The following is a 25,095-nucleotide window of genomic DNA, read 5'->3' as shown; positions in this document are numbered from 1 at the left end:
ATCTTCCCAGTTTAGATGGGGAGGGAACTTATCTGTCATAACCTTTGAAGTGTTCAGGTTGGGATTTTCCTTAGTTACTTAGCATTGTCTTTGAGCCCCTGGTGAGGATAAAAGCAAAAAAGGATCTTCATGACTCCAGTCATGTATAAATCATATGACGATACATTAGATGTAATTTCAAATTATAATAGAGTTTAGGAGATAACTGTATATAAGATTAATACCTGTAAGCTGCATTTCTAAAGACTTGTAGCCAATAATTTAAAAATATAACTAAAAGAGAAGATGCTATTTGCAATGATTTCAGAATATCAGTACCTAGGAGTAAATTCAACTAAAAATGTGAAAGTCCTCATTGGCGGAGATTTATTAAGATGTATTAAATAAGATAAATAAATAGAATGAAATACTTTATTCATGAGTAGGAATGCATAATGATTTAGATGTCAGTTTTTTTAACGTGATCCATAGATATACCAGTCAAAGCGTATGAGCTTTTTTAACTCAAAATACTTCTGACATCTAATTTGTGTCCTAACAGTTTTTTTGTTAAGGGCTTAGTCCCACAAGATTTCTCTCAGTTTGGATGCCAGCTGAAATGGGGTACCCAGGCTACCCACACTTCTGTCTGGCCAACTACAGATGTGGGGTGTTTCCCCCACACCTCGCAGCTTCGGTAATTTAGAATGACTCACACAACTCCAGAAAGCACTTTACGTACAATTATTGGTTTATTATAAAGGATGCAGCTCAGGAACAGCCAAGTGGAAGAGATGTTTAGGGCAAGGTATTGATAGAGGTTGGAATGGGGAACTTCCTTTCATCTCTGGGTGTGCCACCCTCCCAGCACCTCAGTGTGTTCACCAACTTGTAAGCTATCTGAATCTCACTGTTTAGAAGTTTTTATGGAAATTTCATTTTTTGGGAATGGTTGATTAAGTCTTTGGCTATTGGTGATAATTCAGTCTCCAGCCCCCCTCACCTCTCCCTGGACTTTGAGGATAGGGTAGGTCTCAATGTTCCAAGTTTCTAATCAAAGTTGGTCTTTATTCTTTTATTCTGTTACAGCATAACAGAGCTTTTCATACTATATGATAATATTCATCAAAGAGAAAAGGGCCAAGACACTTTGAAGATTATGATTAGAAACCTGGGTGCATTGTAGGAGGGGAGATTTGATTTGTGTCTGTAGTAACTAACAATGTGATAATGACTCTGGGTTCCACAAATTGATTAATGGAACAGACTGGGGAGGGTCCAAACCCACTCTATGATAGAGGTGGCATGTTAGTGGGGAAAAGAAGGCATTGCAAAATGGTTGTCTTAATGGTAAAAGATAAAATTGGATTACCTCAAGCCACAATCCAAAAATCAACTTCCAGTAGATTGAGAACTTAAATGTTTAAAACAAAACTGTGAAACTCTTACTATAAAATATAAATGAATAGATTTAACATTTCAGTAGGGAAAGATTTCTTATACATGAGACAAATATTGTTGACTCAAAGAAAATACTGATAAATTTCACTAAATTAAGATTTAAAACAATCCAAAGGTACCTGTAGTAAAGAAAAACCTTGGAAGAAGATATTTACACAACTGACCAAAGAATATAAAAAAACACAAATCAGCAAGAGCCTAAAGAATTCAATAAAAAAAAATGACCAAAGGCTAGGAATAGGCAATTCAAGAAAGTGGAAATTCATGACTGATAAGTATAAGAAAAGATACTGAACATCACTGATGATTAGGTAAATACAAATAAAATACCATTTTGAAGTCTGAGCATATAAAGTGTGAGGATTTGGATCCATATGTTCTTTAGTCCATTGATGTTGGTAGTGTAAATTGGTAAACTTGTTACCACTTTAGAAAACTGAAGTAGAATATCTATGTTACCTAGATATAGGTATACTCCTACAGATTTTCAACCTGAAGATATATAAAGTATCCATAATGTTGCCCACAATAGCAGAAACCCTGATTAGTTCAAATGTCCATCTGAAGGATGGAGATGAATTAACTGTGATAGTGTCAGTGAAATATTATACAGCTGTTAAAATGAAGAAAGTATGCTGACATGCAGCGATACAGGAAAATGTGTGGTGGTTTTTAATCCTCACCCAAGGATATGCTTTTATTGATTTTTAGAGAGAAGGAATGGAGGGAGGGAGGGGAAGAGAGAAAGAAACAGTGATGTGAGAGAGAAACATCAATTGGTTGCCTCCCATATGCACCCCAAGGGGGGACTGAACCTGAAATGTAGGTATGTACCCTGATCGGGAATTGAACCTGCAACCTTTTGGTGCACAGGACGATTCTCCAACCAACTGAGCCGCCCGGCTGTGACTAGAGGAATCTTTGTAATGTAATATTAAGTAAAAAATGTGAGTTCCTCCTGGCTGGCATGGTTCAGTGGTTGAGCTTCAATCCATGAACGAGATCACTGTTTGATTCCCAGTCAAGGCACATGCCCAGGTTTCGGGCTCAATCCCCAGTAGGGGGCGTGCAGGAGGCAGCTGATCGATGATTCTTTCTCATCATTGATGTTTCTGTCTCTCCCTCTCCCTCCTTTCTCTGAAATCAATAAAAACATGTTTTTAAAAAAATGAGTTTCAAGAGATTATATACAGCATGATAGCTTTATAAAGTTAACTAAAATGTGTATGTGTACTTGCATTTATGTAAGTACATGTATATATCATACACATGCATGAACACACACATAATAAACTTTTGTGGAGTACATATAGGTGTAATACAACTATAAAAAGAGAAGGAAGAGAAAGAAGGTAAGCAAAGGTTGGTAGAGAAAATCATATTTAGATGTAAATTAAAGTCAAGGTCTGTGCTTTCATTTTGTGTGCCATGTTTGCAGATGCTTATTATTAAGAATAATTAAATAAAAGCAGGCCATGCATAGACATGAACCAGCAATTTGAGTATCACAAACTAAAGATTATGGTTAATTCAATTCTGTGCACCTGGGTTTTTAAACAAGGTTTAAAAAGTGGGCTTTCCTATCACTGCTTTAATATTGGTCTTTTTCATGTTTCATCTTTACTTTTAACCTTTGTCTCATGTTGACTTATTAAATATTTTTGTCCTTGCTGCCTTTTTTTCTTTTCTGTTTCCATTCCATACATCATGCTTCCATCAGAGTAGTACTGCTCAACTCTGACATCATAATTTATTTTTTAAAGATTAGTGATTCTTAAACAAGAATGATTTTATTCCTCATGGGTCATTTGGCAATATCTGGAACATTTTTGACTGGCTACAAGTGGGTTGAGTTCAGGGATGCTGCTCAATACCTTACAATGCACAGAACAATACCTGACAGCAAAGAATGATCTGGTCCAATATGTCAGTAGTGCTGAGGTTCAGAAACTCTGCCATAGGTTTACTGTAGTGAATCGCAGTTATCTTAAATCCAATTTATCATCCTATGTGTTCTATGAGGGCAGGTAGGGTTGAATAGAGGAAAGAAACCCAAACTTTAAAATAGTGTTTGGTATAACTGGGCCGCAGACTAAAAATTGAGGGTAAGCTAAAGAATGCAGCTCTACACTTCTAAGTTGATTTTCTTTACTTTGATTTTTTGATGCCTAACAATGATTAAGGCACCCATGTTTCCTTTATTCACACTTAATTTTGTGAATTTGTTAAATTGAGCTGCAAATGAAGAACAGAACTACAATGAGTATTTCTATCTATTAGTGGAAACATTACGTTTTTAAGATTAATATTAGGCCACATTTGATGATTTCAGGGTAGGCTGGGAAATGGTGTTAAAAGATGACTTTCTGAAAGAAAAAGTAGTCATGATATACAGATCTAAAATTGAGCACGTATTAAAGATTTTCTTTAAGTCACAAGGGAACCAGTCACATGTTATAAGGCATATTATGGATCAATAATAATGAAATTATTATTGTGCAAACTGGCTTTTTCAAGGGAGAGGAGGGAAGACATTTGAACCTTCATCAGACAGAACAGGATACACATGCCTGTAGACAAGGATTGTTTTGCAGTGCTTTCAGTTATCTATAGCTTACAGAGGTGTGAAACATCTTCCACAGAATCGAATCAGACATTGGAGGAAAGGGTACCCTTTAGATAATGCATCGTTTTCCACTGAAGCACAATTTAAATTTCCCTCTGATTTAATCCCAACATATATCTCTTTCAGAGTTATGTCCACTCTGCACCTCCTCTGTCATGCCCCCCCCCTTTCTCTTGCTACACGAGATTTCCGTATCCTGGACACATTTGTGCCTTGTTCTTCGTTGTTCTGTTTATCCCCTCAGCATAAAGCACTCTTTCCACTTGGTTTAGCTCATTGATTGGTAGTAAACCATTGATTGGTAGTAAACATGGCAAATCATCTGTAAGATCTTTCCTAATATCCTTGGGAATGACTCCCTTCTCTGTGTTTCCATGTGTAGTGTAGTCCCTTGACCATCCGCAGTGTCCTTTCGTTATCACCGGGGAGCTTGTTGGAATTGTAAATTCTTGGGCCCTGTTTTTGACCCACTGAGTCAAAAACTCTGGGCATGGGACCCAGCAAACTGTTTTTACAAGATTCTGAAGGGTGCTAAAGTTTTAAGAACCAGTGCCATGGTGAATTGCACTTTTTAAATAGCTATTTTGCCTTGTACTGTATTTTATACAAACCTTTTAGCCTCTTGATAAGAGCCCATATCTAATTAATATGTGTTCACTAATACATAGTAGGTACTCAGTACATTTTTACTAATTTGAAATTAATTCCCTTGTGAAATAGCTAGGAAACAAAATTTATCATTTGTTTGTGGAAATTACACTGATCATTCAAATGAATAATAAATGAGCAAAAGTTACAGCTCTATTCACTTGTGTGTATACTTTCCCTTCTACAACCTTTATTTCAGTAGAACTTGCCATTTGACCCTGGTTTGAAAGTTACATTGAATCGGTGTTTTGCACTGTGGCCAGAATGCCATGTAGGAGTTAAGAACACAAGACTCCAGAATCAGTCCTGGGTTTCCCTCCCAACACCTCCCTAGAGGGATAATCCTTGTTTTCCTTATGAAGTAAAGAATTCTATTTCATAGAATTGTTTCAAGAACTAAGAGTTAATGAGTGTGAGTATTTGGCAAAGGCAGAGGGGTCCTTTTGAACCTGTCTTGTGGAATTAGAATTTTCTTAGTAGGGTTTCACCTGGATTTCTTAACAGTCGCAGGTCAAGAATTATTCATTGTTTTGGTTTGTGAGATTTTTTATATGATTTATTGCCATGTCTCAAAATAGTGTTAGACATGTTTATTGTAAAAAGTTTAACAAACACAGAATAGTGTAAAAAAGAGAAAATCCTCCCACTCAGTGGTTACCATTAAAGTTTTGCTCTGTTCCTTACTAGATGTTTTTCTATGATATTTTTCATGTTCACTCATCTGCTTTTCAATTGAGATATGATGAGCATTCCTAAGTCATTCAAGACATTTCATCAATGGAAGCTGTCAAATTGCAAAATCTAGTTGATTGTATTTGAAGCATTAAAAACTATTTGTCTTTTTGGATTGTAAAACTGATGCATGTTTGTTCTAGATAATAGGGAACAGTGAGAAGGGAAAATAAATTGCCTATACTCTGTACAGAAGCCAACCACTAAGTGCATTTCATGTTCAACTTTTTCATCTTTATAAGAAACAACAAATAGGGATTCAAGATAAATAGTTTTTAATGCCTAACAGTATTACAAGCAAATCCCAATGCATTACATATCCTTAAACATAATTGTTCTTTCTTTGAGGAATGTGGCAGGCATGGGTGGTAAAGTTGTATTAATTTTCTTTCATTTATGTTTTGTTAGGGATTAAAAACTATGCTATTCCACTGAGTGGTTGGAATTTTCAAAAAGATTGCCATATTTATACATCAATATACACATATATACTCTCCATGAATATATATACTTGCCAATTTAGTGTTATTTTTAATTTCTTATGCTTTAAAAACAAGAATTCATAGGTTATCGCCATTGTCTAACTATATTTAATACAAAATAAAATGTTTAAAGAAACAAAATCTATCTTGATTTTTATTCAGCATCAGAATCAGAAATGTTTAATATTTCTAAGTGATAACACAAATTGTTTCTGATGTTTATTGTATTATGCTTTTATAAAAGAAGTATTTTGAGTGTATGAAATTTACTTCTATGGTTGTTTTATAATGCCTATTATTTTGATCACAAAACCAGTTGTTTTATAGAATTATTATAAATGTTCTTGAACACAAAGTATGTTTTGATACTAGTTATTTATAGTAGGTTTGATTTCTTACTACTCTGAGAGATTTATGTATGCCTGCAAGTTAAGTCATCTGTCTTCCTGTGAATTACTCTAGCAGTCCCTGCAGAAGTCGACAGCTACCATAGCCTATTCCCTCTAGAACCACTGCCACCACCCAACCGGATACAGAAATCAAGTAATTTTGGCTATATTACATCTTGCTATAAAGCCGTAAATAGCAAAGATGATCTACCATATTGCCTTCGGAGGATACATGGTAAGGAAAATAAATTATCCTCTTTTAGAAGCATATTATTGAGGCTAAGATTATCAAACATTCCTTAATACGTGAATTTAATGGATAATAAATTTATGATTTCATTTGGTAATTAGTAACTCATAGTAATGTATAACATGTTTTCTTTTCTTCACACTTATGATGATATAAGGGAAGATGTCATAGATACTTTAGTAAAAATTTTTCTTTTTCAGGTTTTCGTCTTGTTAACACAAAGTGCATGGTGTTGGTCGATATGTGGAAAAAAATTCAGCACTCAAATATTGTAACCTTGCGTGAGGTATTTACCACTAAAGCATTTGCAGAGCCTTGTGAGTAATTTGTAATTGTCTTTCTGCTTGTGAGCCTCACTGTTTGTAGCCAGATTGCAGTAATGAATGTTTGTGTTTTATTTGAAGCTCTTGTGTTTGCATATGATTTCCATGCTGGAGGAGAAACTATGATGAGCAGACACTTCAATGACCCCAGTGCTGATGCCTATTTCACAAAGAGAAAATGGGGTAAGGAAAAGGTGCAAGCAAGCTGTATGTTGACAAATGCATTTGCTCTGTGGGAGAGTAGTTTGTATTTTAAAATACATGCAAAATTATCCCTGCTATCATTCCGCTTAACAACCCTATTGCATTTTAAAAAGAAACGGGGTCCATCTGTAATAAGTTAGGAAATAGAATGTGTATAGACTGAGATGAGGATGGGTTGTGAAGGACTCATGTAGATATCTGAAATTTAAATAACTGAGAATATGATAAAGTTTTACGCTCTTTAACAGTTTTTTTCTTTTAAAAATATAATGCTTTCTGAGTAGAGATGATTTGGAAAATTCTGTCGCTTGAAAAACAGTCCCCGTAGCTTCACTACGCAAAAAACTACCATTATAAGTCTCGGTATATTTCTTTCCAGCCTTGGTGTTGTGTTTTGGTTTATTTGGTTTCCTTTTGCATTGTTTTTATTTTATTTTATATCATACTGCATTTTTCATTTATTACAAGTATTTTCTGAGTATAATTTAATGACTCCCTCAGAGTCCAGTGTGATTACATATCATTTATGAAGTTATTTTTCTAAACAAATGCAGTTGTTTAAAGGTAGGATTCCATGTTACTTACAGAACTAGTCGTTAAAAAAATTTTCAGATAGCTTTTACTTAAACAGGAAGTAGTTCTTTTTTTGCCCCTTTCAAATAATATTGCAAAGAGCCAAAATATTTTAATTATATTCTGACAAATGTTATTAAAGGATAAATTGTCTCAGAGTAAAGTAAATCCATTTTGAGATGTCTGTTAATTAATTTATATAGTTGGGGAGGGAAAGGTATGGTTCATTTTCTTGTTTGGGAGCAGGAAAGAAGTATTGTATTTTTTACCATGATTTTTAATATTCTTAAGGTTTTCTTAAATACATTCTGGGAGAAATTCAGGAGGGAGAAAGATTTGAGTCACATGACAGTATCTTTTGCATTGTGACTCCTTTAAGGACTCTAATTATGAATAAAAATATGTTACTTCTGTTTACTTTTAGCTTTGCTTTCTGACAGTTACAAGAAGAAATTTGTGGTTACATGGCTGTTTCACATTAAAAATCTGGTCATAGTGTGGTCATTCTTTTTCCTTTTACCGTGTTGTCTGTAGACACATAATTTTGTTGAAGGGGATGTGGTATGACTTTTTCTATAGATGAGCATAGCTTTAGTTGTTCAAGTTTATTTTAGTAATACCACCTGTGAAATGACTGTTGGCTATAATTTATAGCTGGGTTTCTCAACATCAGCCCTATTTAGGGCTGGATAGTTATTTTCGTGGGGGCCCTCCTGTGCATTGCAGGATGTTCAGCAGCAGCCCTGACCTCTACCCACTAGATGCTAGTGGCAACCCCCTATTCCACTTGTAGCACCAAAAATATATCTCCAGACATTGCCAGTGTCCCCTAGGGTGGGCAGAATTGCCTCCTGTTGAGCACCACTGATTCATTGCACTTCTTTCAAGGTTTTAAATTATTTATTTATTTTTAGTTAATCCTCACCTGAGGATATTTTTTCCATTGCTTTTCGGGGGGGGGAGGGAGAAACATCGATGTGAGAGAGACACATTGATTGGTTGTCTCCTGCATGTGCCCTGACCACCCCTGGATCAGCCTGCAACTGAGGTATGTGCCCTTGGTTGAAATCAAACCCAGGACGCTCAAGTCCACCAGCCAATGCTCTAACCACTGAGCCAACCTGGCTAGGGCTAAATAGTCTTATTTAAATTCTTTATCGTTGTCTTTGACATTTCCTTGGCATTTATCATTCGAGCCACATTTTGAGTCTTCTAACACTGTTTTCCAGATTCTTTTGAATTTTAAATTTGCTTTTTCCTAGAAGTTTTATTGCAAGCCATAAGTACCTGTATGCTGTTATCTCCACAATGAACCATTTCCCTGTGTTGTTTTTAGATCTGATTGACAAAAGGTTTGTTTACAACCATATGAACACTTGGACTTACAAGGTTATATTCTCAGAAATACAGTCCCCCTGCCCTGGCCAGTGTGTCGGTTGGTGGTTCAATTCCTGGTCGGGGCACATGTGGGAGACAACTGATTGATGTTTCCCTCTCACATTGATGTTTCTTTCTCTCTCCCTCCCTCCCTCCCCCTCTCTCACAAAAATCAATTAAAAAAAATTTTTTTTCTTCCTTAAAAAGAAAAAATACACTAGTCCTCCTTTATCTGCAGGGGATGCATATCAAGACCCCCAGTGGATGCCTGAAAGTGGGGGGAGTACCAGATTCTGTGTGTTTGTGTGTGTGTATATGTGTATGATGTTTTCTACACATACCTATGATAGTTTAATTTATAAAGTAGGCACAGTAAGAGGTTAACAACGATAACCAATAATAAAATAAAAATTAAATCATAATATACTGTAATAAAAGTTATGTGAATGTGGTCTCTCTTCCCCTCTCTCTCTCTCTCAAAATATATTATTGTACTTACTCCCTCTTCCTGTGATGATGTGAGATGATAAAATGCCTATGTGATGCGATGAAGTGAGGTGAATGACATAGGCATTGTGAAGTAGTGTTAGGCAACTATTCTTGCCCAGCTGGCATGGCTCGGGTTGAACATTGACCTATGATCCAGGAGATTGTGGTTCAATTCCTGGTCAGGGCACATGCCCGGATTGCCGGCTCGATCCCCAGTTGGGGGCATGCAGGAGGCAGCCTGGATCAATGACTCTCTCATCATTGATGTTTCTCTCTCTCTCTCTCTGCCTCTCCCTTCCTCTCTCTGAAATCAATAAAAATAAATAATAATAATAAAGATTTAAATATAGATTTTAAAAATAATTTTTGTTTGTTTAGTAATTACAATGGTTACAGAAAAGAGCAGTTCAGTGAGACCTCTGCTGCTGCTAACAATATAAAAGTACAATCTCTAAATGGGAAATTTTGGGTTTGTCCCTTAAGTTCTTACTTATAGACTAAACTTAAAATTTATACACACACACACACACACACACACACATATATGTATAACTTGACAAATTATGCCATGAATATAAATGAATTTTCTGTTAATTTTGGTTTTAATGTTTTAGTCTTTTAGTTGATTACTTAAATAACTTTTTATTATGATAATTTGCTTTATAGGTCAACATGATGGACCACTGCCCAGACAGCATGCTGGATTATTGCCAGAATCTCTTATTTGGGCATATATTGTCCAATTGAGCTCTGCATTGCGTACCATTCATACAGCAGGTTTGGCATGTCGAGTTATGGACCCAACAAAGATTCTGATAACTGGCAAAACAAGGTACTAACATTTTGAGTTTTGGCTTCTTTATTGAGCATTTAACCAATTTTAAAGCGTGATTATTTGTTTTAATTTTACCTTTTCATATATTCCATCCAGAAGAACTGCTTTGACTTTGAGTTCATTTGTAAGTTAAAAAAAGAAAATATTGAATTCTTAAAAACAAACCTGGTTATTAACCGATAAACTTGTAAGGGTTTGGAGGTATGTATGGTTAGGGTTGGGGGCATATATAAGTAATATCGATGCAACTTTTCTGTGCATCACAGTTCTCAAATTTTAGGATGAATCAGAATTGCCTGGGGGGCTTATTTATCACAGATTGTTGGGCTTCAACCCTAGAGTTCTCATTCAGTAAATCTGGAGTGGGGCCTGAGAGTTCGCATTTCCAACAAGTTCCTAATCTAGGTGATGCTGTTGCTGCTGATTGGGTCATGTGCTTTGAGAACCACTAATAGAGTTATGTACGCAGACCCTGACTTCAGCAGAGTTTCATTTGAGTTGTAATTTGAGAATTGTCTGGGGCAGTGTAGCATGAAGAGCTCAAGATGTAGTACCAAGTAACTTGGCTTCATATCCTGGCTCATTAGTTACTGTCTTTATGACCCTGATCAAGTTTGTTAACTTCTATGTGTTTAATAACCCTACGAGATAGGTACTGTTCTCTCCATTTTCCACATTTGTAAGGCATCTGTCTCATAAGATTATTGAGAGGATGGAATGAGTTAATACATGTAAAATGCTTCCAGTGTTGCCTAGTACATCTTCAGCAAGTGTTAGGAAGCTAACTACTTCTTTTTACATGAATGAAGCAACTTGGTACAATGGAAAGACCACTGGGCTGGTAGTCAAAGGTGTGAGTTATAGCCTTGGCTTTATTAGTTACTGACTTTTATAATCTTAGGCCTATCACTTGATATCTTTGAGCCTTACTTTTCTCATCTCTAAAATAGTGATGGGTAGAGGCTATATGTGGGTAGGACAGAAGGTCAGAATAGATAATATTCTGAGGTCCTTCCAGATATAGGAAATGATAAATTTACACTAGTATGTAATTTTTAAAATCTCATTTTAATTACTTTCTTCAAATTCTCTGATCTTTAAAGGTTGCGAGTAAATTGTGTTGGCGTATTTGATGTTTTAACATTTGATAACAGCCAGAATAATAATCCATTGGCATTAATGGCTCAATATCAGGTGAGTAGGAATTAACATGAATACTTAATAACTTAAGGTGTGGTCTCTTTCTTTCTTTTTTTTTTTTTTTTAAAGACATTTTGTTTATTTTAAAGTACTTCAGGGTTTTAAGTGTAGATTTTAATTTATTATGGGTGGTCTTTATGCAAACTTTGAACATGTATTTCTTATTCATTGTGATATATTTAGTGTAGAGCCCTTATAAGTTGGAATATACAGAATTAATGACCCTAGCTGTTCAAATGAGAATGTATTTATGTGATTAGGAAATTTGTCCTCAGCAAAGATGAAAACAGATTAATTGGTCAGCTGAATGAATTATATTAAATGAGGTTTTACTTTTTAACTTTTTTAGTTTTACAACAGTTGACCCACTACCAATCTGAAAATTTTAGAAATATTTTTAAAGGGATAGTGTTGGATTGCCATTTTTAAATAATTTTTTTTTCTTTTGCTTAATCAAACCCCATCACTTCTGCATTATCAGAATTTGGTTATAGTCTGATTTCATAATAATAGTGTGGAGTTAGGTCCCATTATGTACTCAGCTATTTATTTATTTCTTATTTCTTGGTGAACCCTAAGGTGTAGAACCCTCTGCAAGGAGTGTTAAGTGTAGCTGCTTTTGCCCTGATTACTCTGTGCAAGTGACATGGCTATTTACAGTATGTTTCAGATCATTCATTTGTATAACAATACATTTTTTGGAGGCTATGCAATTGTCATTTTAAGGCAGTGTTCTCTGTGTAAGAAATTTTTGTGTTTCTGAACATTAGTTAACTTAAAGAAGTTAAGGCAGAATCTCTTCTCCTTGTTACATGGAAAAACAAGAACGCCTCACCTTCCCATTGTCCTCATTTCAACACTTTTTGTTCAAATCTTGAAAGAAGATTTTAGTTCACTTTATCATAAGACAAAATTTCAGAGCAAAAAGGAAAGAACAGACTGAGAAGTAGAGCCTAAGTAGTGTTTAGTATTACAATTCATGCATAAATTTCTCTTACCACAGGCAGTGAGGTCCCAAAGAGTTGGAGCCACTCATCACATTTAGTAGTTTCTTTATACAGACTTTTCATGTCTCCTGCCTGCTTGTGCCTACCTAACCTCAACAGCAGCCAAGCTGTCCTGGTTGGTCGCACCACCTAGTGGCCACTGCATGGAAGAATCTGGCTGCTTCCCCTCCCAACCCCCCAACCCCTCGCAGTGGCAACCTGCAGCAGCTTCCTTTCTGCCTAAGGAGATTTCCCTCTTTTTTTTTTTTTTTTTAATCTAGGATGGTTGTTTCTTACCTACTGCCTACTTTCCTTCTTATCTTCTGTCTTATATGTATTGACTGACTAAGTGGCTCTGAAAATTTTTCTTCATAATTGTGCTCCTAAAAGTGACTGATTATTGACTGTAAATATACTAGTGGTTTTCATATATTCAGGAAAATAATATTAAACTTTTGAAGAGAAATTTAGAACTAGTGCCATCAACCTCTATTGCAAGTATCTGGAAACCTGACATTTACATTAAAAAGCAGCTTTACGGTATCTTCTTGTTCTTCTCTATTCTGAATAGAGTTCCTTTTTATTATACTTACTAGTATAAAGTAAGGCTAGGTTGATTTTTTTTCTTCCTGTGAGTGTCACAGCAGTGTTATTTCCCATTTTTTTCTTTGCAAATGTACATTATTTCAGTTATGTTATGGGTTGTGAAGTTAACCTCGAAAAACAATTCTTTATAAGAAAAAGTAACCCCAATGTTCCAAACAAACAACTATTAAGTAAGCATTTGGGGCAGTTGATTGCTAAATTAGCAACTGCCTAAATTCATAAACTCCAGTTACTTCAACCCATTCCCATTGTCACCATCCCTTAATTTTCAGCAGTAAAGGATATGTCAGGTTTTCTTTTTTTCTTTGTTTTTTGGGGGTGGGTATATATGTGTGGAAGATTTTTCATGTAGCTTATAGTAAGGTAATGGAGAAAATTAAAGATAGTTCCAAAGAGGGGATTGTGATTTTAAAGCGAAGAGGGCACATGAGAAAGGAGTACATTGTTTCTTGTAGTCTATTTTTCATAGTCTGTTTCAGACACGTGAATAGAGACTGACTTTCAGTAAAGTGGACATAAGTAGAGCCATAGATAGAATCAGAAAAATCAAGAAATCAAGAATCAGGAAGAAACTGAAAATGAGTTGGGGGGAAAACCTCCAGAATTCAACAAATGGGGGGAAAACCAGATGGAGGTAAGAAGCAAAATAACAACTGGAAAATTATTTAGCTGGGAAATAAGGAAAGGACAGTTATTGAGTTTTTATGATGTTAAAACTCTCTTAATTAAACAACTTGATTAACCTCTTTTATTTAAAATAAATTAGTTCTAATTTAATCTGGGTTATGTGACATGTATATTTTATTTTTAAAGTGACTACTCCCACCTTTGGTCAGCTTTAGAAAGGTGGTAGGAAATACTTAAGTCAGATGCTCCTATTCTTTAAACCAATCAGTCCTTCAATTCTCGTGGACTTTTGTTTTCCTGTCTCGTGTTACGGACTAAGGGATGTTCTAAGTGGGAGGTGTAGTTGCAGTATCAATTCAAGTTGGAGCTAACCTGAAAATTCTACTGTTTTAAGTGTTGGGAGGCTGTGTGTTGGTACATGCTGCTCACATACTTGATAAATAATAACCTTCAGTTTGCTTTGCTGACAGCAATGGATTGCAACACTTAGAGAAATTTCCAGTTAGCATTTACATGCACTGATTTATAATGTCATTTAATGTAATTTGTAATGTTTACTTGATCTTGAAAATGACTGAGGGGAATCCTTCTTGAGTTTGTTCATGGCAGTGCTCTCCAGAGAAAGAAACAATGGCAGCAGTGACCTTTCCCTTCTGCCTCTGGCTCCTAACTCTGTACCTCTAATGAAATTTTAAACGGTTTCTCTGGCATGAATTCTTGGTATTGCTTGTCTTGATATATTCAAAGTAGCTTGTTTTTCTAATCAGTTTTTCCACTGATTATGGGATCTTATGTTCACAGTGTCAGAGTCACAAATGCTAGTTTGGGATAAATTTTTAAATTTGAACTTTTTCATGTTATTTTAGTAATGGAGTTTGACTTCCTCATATACTTTATTTTTGGGTAGAATGTTGCTAAGGATAGCTATATAGTGCTAAAGTTTCATTAGTGATTGCCTTAAAATACTCCCCTGATGTCACAAATATACCATTTTAAACATTACACAAAACCAGTTGGTTTCAACCCTGGCTGCATATCAGAATCTCTTGTGGAAGCTTTGAAAAATACCAATACCTAGATTTTACCCCAGACTAATAACACCAGAATTGAGATGATGGGATTGCCACTGGGTGATTTGTTTGTTTTTTAAGCTGCTCAAATGATTTTAATGTATAGCTAGGTTTGAAAACTCCTTATAATAAACCAGTAAGTAATAATAATTCAGATGAGGTCTCAAAGATTTACAGAAGTTTTCTGTAGAAATTACTTTAGATGATCTAACTTAACTCTGAGCTGCTCCATTCTCCCAGGCATATGCTTATTAATAGTTACCTGCCGGGCAGGGCCACTTGGGGTGACTGTTTTGTTTGAAAATCTTGTTGGAAGGCCTCAGACTGTTAAATCTTAAAAAAAAAAAAAAAAAAAAAAAGGTAGGAAACCAGGTGGTTACAGAGCTCAAAGATCTTTTACAGTAGAAATAAAATTGTCTGTTTAGAACATCGACAGATGGGATGTCATTGGGTTGGCAGAGTGTTCAATGTTCTAGAGAACATACTTGAAATCAGGTAATGGCTGATTTGTGTTTGGAATAATGGAATAAGTTTTCTTTAAATAAATTTTCAAATGTCTGCTATATTTTAGGCATCGTGGAAAATGAGAAAGTGCATATCATAATGATCATAGTAAAGCAAGTGTATAGTAACCACCCTTAAATTTCTTATAATAGTAAAAGTAGCAGCTCTATTTAAATTAAAAATTTTTTTTTTTTAAATTTAAGGAAGCAGTTCTGTAGTTAGCATGTGAATTTTTAGAGTAGTGTTTCTTAAAGTATAGCCCTAGAACTACCTTCATCAGAATTACCCCTGGGTGCTTTAAAAATGCTGGGCCTGTTCCCAGACCTACTGAATGAGAATCTTTGGTGGAGAGGCTCAAAAATTCTTTTTGATAAACTCCCATCTGATTCCAATGCTCACCGATATTTGAGACCCCTATGCTGAGTCCTGCAGCTTCTTTGTATAAGTGCTTTTTCCATGTAGGCAGTACTGTGAGTGTATTAAATTTGTACCTATAAAATAAAAATTAAAAGATATATTTATTCTTCCATGTCAGCAAGCAGATCTGATATCATTAGGAAAAGTTGTGTTGGCTTTGGCTTGCAACTCTTTGGCAGGAATTCAGCGAGAGAATTTACAGAAAGCCATGGAATTGGTGACAATCAACTACTCCTCTGACCTGAAGAATCTGATTTTGTAAGTTTTAATATATGATTAAAAATGTATAATCATATAAGACAGCTGTTTCATAAGGACCTTTTTACAGTGATTCTGTTTATTTTAGTTTCCACTGTTTAAAATCAGGCAAAACACAAATAATTAAGCAACTTGTAATTTATTTTTATTGCTAAGTATATATTTCTTGGAATAAATTCATAAGCCAGTGTGTTTAAATCAGTTACTGATGTTTTAAACATTTTACCAAAGGTACCCTCTAAGGCTGAATTGGTATGTACTAGCTACATATGATCTTTTACGTTTAAACTAGTTAAAATGAAATAAAATTTAAAATTTTGTTCTTCAGTTTCACTAGCCACTGTTCAAGAGCTCAAAAGCCACATGTAGATCCTGGCTAATATTGGACAGTGTAGACAGAACATTTCCATCATCTCAGAAAATTCTATTAGTACTGCTATAGAGAGTGGTCAGTATCTTTGTGAAAGCTGTCATAAATAAACCTCAGGTGTGACTCAGTTACATACTCTATGGCCAGAGCATCCATTCCAGGAAGCTTGTATGTAAAGGTCTCTATGCTTCTACTCCAGTATCTTCGGACTCCAAGGATTCCTTGGGTGCAGGTTTGAAATGAATTTGGCTTAATAAAAACCCACTGTGGACTATAGTCACCACAGAAGGACTTCTCCCTGTCTAAGATACCTCTAACATTCGGGAGTTCCAGACAACCCTTATTATAAGTAACTCTAGAGAACAGATGCTAGGAAGTCTCTTTTGCAGTTTATCCTATTATGTTCTAAAAGCAGTCAGAACTTATTGAGCCTTTTCAGTTTCTCTCTAGCTTCCAGCTGTTCCTTCTGATTTTTCTTATAGCCTTGGATGATCCCATTTCTTTTTGGACTAGCCTTGGTAGGTATGGAATTGAGGAACAGAGGATGGGGCTGCCCACCTGTGCTTTGTTACATTGTCATAAGTGTCCTGTTTTTGACTGAGCACTTGAAGTGAGTGGTACCTGGTTCCTATTAATAATCAAATAAGATGATTTCTCTTTTAAGTGAAAATATTTGTTTCATATATTATCACAACGGTGATTCCAACCTTAGTTTGCAACACCTAGGATGTCTCTAATTGTTATAATCTCAAAAGTTTCCTTTTAAAAAAGGGAGAGTAAAGGATATAAATGTAACAAAGTTGGCCATACATTAATAATTATTGAAACTAGGTGATGGGTACATGGAGATTCAGTATAAAATTTTCTTTACTTATTATAATACTTGAAAATTTCCTTAATAAAAAATGAATCAGCAAAAAAGTCATACTTTAATACTAACCTACAACTAAAATTTGTAGAGCAGTAAATGATGTATCAGACACTTTCGAAGTGATTGATATGAATTAAGTCTCTTAATTCTCCCCCAAACCCTAAGAATTCTGGCCATTATTAGCTTCCTTTTAAAGATGACAAAACTGAAGCATAGAGAGGTAACGTAACTTGCCAAAGTCACGAAGCTTGTAAAACTATAAGTATGAGTAGTTAGATGTAAATATGTCAGTAATTACAAGATGAATAGCTAAGATACCAGTTATCTACATGAATATAACCATTCATTTATTCAATGAAAGAATCCCTGCTATATGCCAGATGCTGAAGATGCTTTGAACAGATACACAAAATTCCCGTCTTCTGGAGCTTCCACCCTAATGGGGAGGAGTTAATAAACATGTGAACAAGTAAGATGTTTGCAGATAATGATACGTCTTATGAAGAAAGTAAGACAATTATAAGCAGAGAATGAAAAGAATGGGAGGCTGCTTTAACGAGAATGGTTAGGAAATTATCAGAATGAGCAATAATAGGTGATTAATAATTATTATGTTCTAGAAGGTAGCCCTTTGAAACATGTAGTTTTTTTTTCTGCCTTCTTTGTAACAATAGAAGAAATTTAATTGGTCTCTTCTGATGTGTATTAGTGCATGAAGATGTTTCAGAAATAAATACACTATGACAGCTGGTAAATGAAGTCACAGAGCAGAGGACAGCTTCCTAAAAAGCTGAGTCTCATTTGATTTATCAAAATTGAAGACCTAGTTTTAGTTTCAGAAATTGTTTTTGAGGAGCAATGAAAAAATTTCCCATCTATAACCACCCCATATTTCACCTCTCTAAAAAAGTGTGTAACAATCTTTTCATCTCCCCACTATTGTAAAGAAGGGTTTGAGAATGGAAATGGTAAGGGTAACCCTATTCAATTTTCTTCTCTCATTTTCATAAGAGTAAAAATGTAGAGAAAGAGACACGTTTACGGTTTTCTCCATTGGCTTTTAAGATTTTTCTAGAGAAAAGAAATATAATTATTAAGCTTTAAAAGTGAACTTAACTTGCATGAAAAAGTGTTTCCAAAATTGTGTGCACTGATATGATAGCGACAATAATAGCTATGTGCTTGTTATATTGTCTTTCAAATTGCATGTTTGGCATTCAAGTGATTCTTCTGTATGTTTGGTAGGTATCTGTTGACTGATCAAAACAGGATGCGAAGTGTCAATGACATCATGCCCATGATCGGTGCTCGATTTTATACTCAATTGGATGCTGCTCAAATGAGAAATGATGTCATAGAGGAGGACCTTGCAAAGGTAAAGAGTGCATTTAAGAGCCTGTATACAGGCTTGCATCTCTGTGTATAAACAGATACAAAGCATAGCAATTATTTTGTGGAATATAGTGCATAGTTGGCTAAGATTGTTTGCTCATATTTTTGCCCAAACTTAATGTTTAGTATTTTAATTTCCTATATGGCATTTGTTTTCTTTTTGTTCATGGCCTTACTACAGTCTTGATTTTTTTTTTTTTTTAACCTGTGAATTACTTTAACAAATCTTAAAAACGGCCAGCTGTATTGTATAATCTTGAGTATTACTATTGAATGACATGGACACATTGTATGTAAAAGTATAACTAAAAGGTTGGAATATTAGGATTTATTGCTTAAAGGTAATATTGGTTCAGGATACCAGTTTTTGTAAATTTTTGCTTGTATATTCAGTTAGCTGCAACATTAATACTGTCTCTTTTTAAAATGTTTTATAGGAGGTTCAAAATGGAAGACTGTTTAGGCTTCTAGCAAAATTGGGAACAATCAATGAGAGGCCGGAGTAAGGATTTAAAAGTATTTTACACGTTTTCCAATCAAGGGCATGATTTTGCATAATAAGAATGAGTATACCTTATCCTTAACTGGTTTTATTTGGAAAGAGAAAAATTATCATGTGAAGTGACCTTAAGCCTGTTGTTAGTACATTAATTAGGGTGCTGTTTTAAACTACAGCTCAGGCATGGTTGTCCTTCAGGATTTCACACATGTATGTACATAAAGAAAAAATACTGTGTTAGTTTTCCAGTGTGGTTTGCACATGAGTAGACGTTTTATGATGGTCAGTACTACCTTAACTCTGTCACCTTTTTGAAGCCTGGTCAATTCAGTTTACTTGGTCAGAATGGAGATTTCAGAAATCTCTAATTGCTGCATGTCTCTTATCTTCTATTTCATATCAGTGACATTGGAAAGGCATCACCATCTACATTATTTGTCATTTAGTTCTGCCTCATTTGTAAGGTAAAAGTAATAATATGTTCAAGAAAGAAGCACAATTGATGTTTGAACTGCATAACTGTCAAGGATAGGTAGAGCAATATCACAGTTATTGTGATTATACTGTAAGTTAACAGTTCAGGAATGTCACCTCTGTTCATAGAGACAGATAAATATCATTGCTTGAGGGATTTTTTTTGACCACAGAATTCAAGTCCACTTACCTTTCTTCAAACTTAAAAGACTCAATTAGTATTTTTCCTAATACTTTTTCTAAATAAAGAGAACATGACTATATGTTGAACCATATTTTAGAAACTTTTATGTTTCTTCTGGCATCTATCTCTTTATTTTAAAATGCATGCTTATGGTACTTGTTCTTGATTTTGTTCACTGTTTAACTCAGCTAATGATCTTGTCCTGTGAAAGGTACTTTATCTTTCACACTCTTGCCTTAACTGAAAACACACACACAACCTTTTAACCCATAAATTTTGAGTTGTCTTTGTTCAGTGTTAACATTATTAGAACAAGGTAAATATTGTTAATAGCTGCACCACAGAGTAAATCATAGCTATTTGTTTTTGTATTTTCTTTCTTGATTTTTGTTTTCATGGAGTTAATAATGACCTTATATAGGAAACTACTAAACAAATGAAATACTAGTACTTCCGTTCATTCCAGACACTGTTAGAGTTATAAAATACCTTTCCACATGGTTAAAATAGGTAGCCTATCAGTTCCTCTTTTTTTCTCCCTCTTAGAGAAATTGCCCTTGCAGTCTCTATCCTTCTGTTCCTATCTGGGCTGGTTGTGCTTGAAGCCTGCTCACACTCACACTTTAGAACTGGAGCTTCTCCTCACTTTTATCCTGGGAGTTTTCGTTGTCTCTCTGTTTGTGTCGGATATCGCAGTTCTTGCTTTTTTCCTTGGTTTATTCTTTTTCAATTTAATGGAGCACATCCTCCTGTAGCTTCCTGATAAAGGTGGGTTTTTTGAGTTTTTGCGAGTCTGGAAATATCTTTATTCTACTTTTGTACTTTATTAATAGTGTGATTGGGTATAAGATTCTAGATTGTCCTCAGAAAATTCTTTTTTATTAAATCTTTTAATAGATTATATATGAATACATTTTTTTAAAGTAGGAAGGGGTTTGCAGTAAAAATAATCAAATATCTCTTTTATACCTGACATGCTAGTCTCCTCAGTTTCCCCCACCAACCTTTATTAGTTTCTTATACATACTTTCCAGGTTATGACTATATATTCTTATTTACTTGTCCCCACCTGTAAATTTTTAATATATACAAATTGTAAACCATACAGTTGCCTTTTCTCTATATGGCTTATTTTCTCATAACGATGTATTTTGGAAATCATTTTGTTCAGATATGTTTAGTGTATTCCAAACACTTGTCAATGGTTTACAAATATGACCTAAGATAATCTCATAACCCTGTGATGCAGGTGTTGTTAGTATTCCCATTAACAGAGAATTGAGGCAAAAAGAGGTAAATACCTTATCCAAGACCACATAACTAGTAAGTATATGAGCCAGGTTTGAATCCAGGCAGTATGGTTCCAGAGTCTGTGCTCTTAACTAAATATGCTATGCTTCTTCATAATTTGTGGCCATTTACTATTCCATCCTATGGATGCATTCTTTCTCCAGTTCCTTATTGATGGGTATTTGGTTTGTTTTCAGTTAACAATGCTGCAGGGACTGGCTTAAATACTTAATTTTGTGTGTGCGTAAATATAGGCCCAATTGTGATTCTTAGGTCAGTGGGAATGTCACTGTAATTTGATAGTTATTACAGAAGGGTTTACAATGAGGTTTACAACAATACTTTTTTCAAACTTTTGGATTTTTGTCAATCTGATAGATGCAGTTTTATTTTGTATTTATTCTTTTTAAAATATATCTTTATTGATTTCAGAGAGAGAAAGGGAGAGGGGAAGAGAGAGAGAGAAACATCAATGATGAGAGAGTCATTGATGGGCTGCCTCCTGCACATACCCCCGACTGGGGATCAGGCCGGCAACCTGGGCATGTGCCCTGACCAGGAACTAAACTGTGATCTCCTGGACCTTGGTTGATGCTCAACCACTGAGCCACGCCCAGCCAGGCTATTTTGTATTTATTCTTAATGAGCATGTTGCCTTCTTTTTTATGTTTTTGATTTATTTGTGTCCTTTTCTGTCAGTTCATTTCCTTTGCTCATTTTTATTTTTAGTTGGATTGTCTGTTTTTCTTTTTGATATATAGGAGCTAGAGAGATTTATCCTTTGTGATTTTTTTTAATTTTTAGTTTTTTCTTTTTCTTTTGACTATTTAATTTTTTTCTCATGCAGGAATTTATATATGTAGTCTAATTGATGAAACCTCCTTTATCCCTTTAGATTTTTGAATCAAAGTTAGGAAGGCCTTTTCCATTGCAAGGTTGTGAAGGAATTATCTTATGATTTCTTTCAGAATATTTATGGTTTCTTTTTTATATTAAATTTTTGTATATATTTGGAATTTCTATAGGATGTAAGGCTTGAATCCCAGAAGACTACCCACTGTTCCAAAAACTATTTATTGAATAGTCCAGCTTCCCCCACTAGATTAAGGCAGCATCTTTCATACTGTTTTAATGATTGACATTTAAAAATCTAGCAGTGTTCTTTCTTATGTCCAATCAGCTTGTTTTAGTTAAAAAAAAACACCCACAAATCAGTAAACCTCATGGTATTTTTATTGAGAGGATAGCATGTTAGGTTTACTAATAAACTTAAGAAGCATTTGTGATTTTAGATGTCGAGGTCTCTTAACCAAGATAATGGCATGTAATTGTGTTTTTTGACTTCTACTTTAGTATTCTTCAGTGTTTAAGTTATTCTTTATGTAGTTATAGCACAAAAAGTTTATTCTTAGATATTTTTTCTTATTGCTATTATAAGTAGGAGTCGCCCCCCCCCTCCCCATTTTGTCTTCTGGACTGCTTGTTACCAAATTTACATGAAAATTAAAGATTTCTATAAATTTTGTACCCTGTTACCTTACAGTTTTTCATTAGATTCTCTTGGGTTTCCTGGTATACTCAAATACTGTTAGTTACATTTCCTCCTTTTTAATTTCTATACTTTTAATTCCTCTTGAGTGATTGTGTTGGCTAATGCCTCTAGTAGTACATAGCTAAGTAATAGTACTGTTTGTCTCATTCAGGGTTTGAGCTATTGCTCCATAGTCTTTTTAACTTCCATGCAGATTTAAAGCCATTTTCTTTCCAAACCCTTCCCCTCTTTCCCATGCTTTTAGGGAAGATGTTCAGAAATTCATACTGATGTGCCTTGGTGTGGGTTTTTAATTCATTCTGCTGAATCAACACGTGAGCTCTTTTCATCTTGGAAACCAGTTGTTTACTCCTGGGAAGTTGTGGTCATTGTTTCTTTGATGCTTCTTTTCTCTTTCTGAAATTCCCATTGTTCAGATGTTAGATTTTGCAACTGATTTTCTAATATTCTCTTTTTTGTATCATATCTTTCTGTTCTAATTTCTAGGCAATTATCTCAACTTATTTTGTCTAAAATGAAAAGTTTTTCTAGGTTTTTTTTTGGAATTTTTAAATTTCTGCTGTCATATTTTTAATTTTCAAGAACTTTTTGCACTGTTTATCTCTTATAGCATCTAAATTTGGTTTCTCCAAGATGGTCAGAGAGTTTTCGTTTTAAATTTTGTTCTGTTCTGTATATCATAGGAAACAAGAATTTGCTTTGTTTTATTCTCCAGAGCATTTCTGATGCTTGGCTGTCCATTTATATTAAAAATGAGGTCCTAGCACTGGCTATTGTGGCTCAGTTGGTTAAGTGTCATCCCGTGCCAGTTGGATTCCCGGTCAGGGCACATGCCCGGGTTTTGGGCTTGATCCCCAGTAGGGGGCATGCAGGAGGAAGCCGATCAATGTTTCTCCCTCTCCCTTCCTCTCTCTTTAAAGTCATCTGTATTTTTTTTTCCTAAAGAGCTAATGCAAAGCTCCTCGTGGGGGCAGAAATTGTGAAAAAGCAGAATGTGTGATACTGTTTGGTATGATTTTTGTTTGTTTTTGGTAGACTTCCAAATGTCAGTATTTCTGTTGGGCAAGTCAGCATCTCCAGAAAAGAATCTTCCAACCTTCTCTCTATAGTGTAAACCCCAAACTCAAGGTTTGGGAAGCTAAGGGGCGGGAAAGTATTGGTTGAATAGGCTTACCCACCACCCCTCAGCTCTTGAGCTCCTGCTTTGCCTGGCACACTGGAGGCTGGAGATTCTCTGTTCGCCCTGTCTAGAAAGATTCCTGGTTGAGAGATGGCTTATCTGTTTGCTGTTTATGGAACCTCTTATTACTCTGCTGTTTCCAGCCTCAGTTCACATAGGCACCTTGAGTGGTACCTAATGACGTCAGCCCGAGCCTCACTGCTACGGCTGGCTTCTTGTGATCTCCCCTTTCTGTGCCCCCTGTAGCATTAGAGTTCAGTTTTATTCAGTTCTGCTAAGTCACACCACTTACTTGTCTGCTTTCTACTTTCCAAATTCCTGTGATTTTTTGTGTGTATGTCTCCTATTGTTGCTTTTGATCCCTCTATCCTTGTGTACTTATACCCTCTTAAAGACATTTATGGTTGATTTGGTGGGGGTTTGAAAGGGAACAGATAAATGGGTGTGTTTAATCAATTTTAATTGAAAGTCCCTGGGGTGATCTTTGCAAAGCACACATGTAATTGTGTTTAACCATGTGGTGGGTTCCCCGCTTATTCGTAGAATGCAGACTAATGTTTTAACGTAACCAAAGGCTACATAATATGACCTTTCTCTTATCCGTGCTTCAGATCTGCCGTTTTTTCTTTTAATTTCCTCCTCTTTTTTCTTTCTCTCACTCATTGTCCTTGTCTTTTCTTTCTCCTCCTTGGTCTTCCTTTCTGACCCTCCCATTGTACTTCTTTTTCTCTCTAGCCTTTTCTCATCCAACCCCATCCATCCACATTGACCTTTCTTATGTTTCTTAAGTGACCCATGCCCTGTTCTTTGGAAATACTGATGCCTTTGACTCAGGAGCATCCTTCCTCTGGGAAGAGCATCCACTGCTTCCTGTGGAAAGCTATGCTTACCTTTCAGATGAATTCATGTGTCTGTTCTCTATTATATCTTTTTCTTAATTGCATTATTTAAATATGCAGTTACAACTCACTTTGGTTATTTGAATGTTGGTTTTCCCTTCTAGACCATAAGTCCCAAAGGTTGCTGAAAACTAACTGGTAATCTGGTCAGCTTTCCAGTTCTTCACAGTACACTTTCATATCATCACACACGAGTAGGAAACCAAGATCTATCCCCTTTTTGTTTCTTAAACAGGTTTCTATTTTATGCTGGCCAGTAAACAGATGCCTTACCATCTCTCTGTACTCTAACCTAAGGGTGGGAGGTTGTAGGAGGTTGTGGGAGGATAATCTCTTTAACCTATTTCT

At 35.3% G+C, this 25,095-nt stretch overlaps 1 protein-coding gene across 11 annotated transcripts in view; it reads left to right on the top strand.

Annotated features, from left to right (window-relative positions):
- The window catches only part of PAN3 (poly(A) specific ribonuclease subunit PAN3), a 140,214-nt gene that overhangs the window by 109,143 nt on the left and 5,976 nt on the right, over positions 1 to 25,095 (top strand). For all 11 annotated transcript variants that reach the window (XM_081129975.1, XM_081129978.1, XM_081129980.1 and 8 more), the window contains 8 exons: positions 6,391 to 6,552; positions 6,768 to 6,884; positions 6,972 to 7,073; positions 10,200 to 10,365; positions 11,472 to 11,562; positions 15,897 to 16,036; positions 18,523 to 18,652; positions 19,107 to 19,171. In XM_081129975.1, coding sequence (XP_080986101.1) covers positions 6,391 to 6,552; positions 6,768 to 6,884; positions 6,972 to 7,073; positions 10,200 to 10,365; positions 11,472 to 11,562; positions 15,897 to 16,036; positions 18,523 to 18,652; positions 19,107 to 19,171 — 973 coding nt within the window. The remainder of the gene's footprint in view (positions 1 to 6,390; positions 6,553 to 6,767; positions 6,885 to 6,971; positions 7,074 to 10,199; positions 10,366 to 11,471; positions 11,563 to 15,896; positions 16,037 to 18,522; positions 18,653 to 19,106; positions 19,172 to 25,095) is intronic.

The sequence above is a fragment of the Miniopterus schreibersii genome, assembly GCF_964146895.1.
Source record: "Miniopterus schreibersii genome assembly, chromosome: 2".
Lineage (NCBI taxonomy): Eukaryota > Metazoa > Chordata > Mammalia > Chiroptera > Miniopteridae > Miniopterus > Miniopterus schreibersii.
The sequence above is the reverse complement of the archived record's forward strand: the minus strand, read 5'-3'. Positions and strand labels throughout refer to the sequence as shown.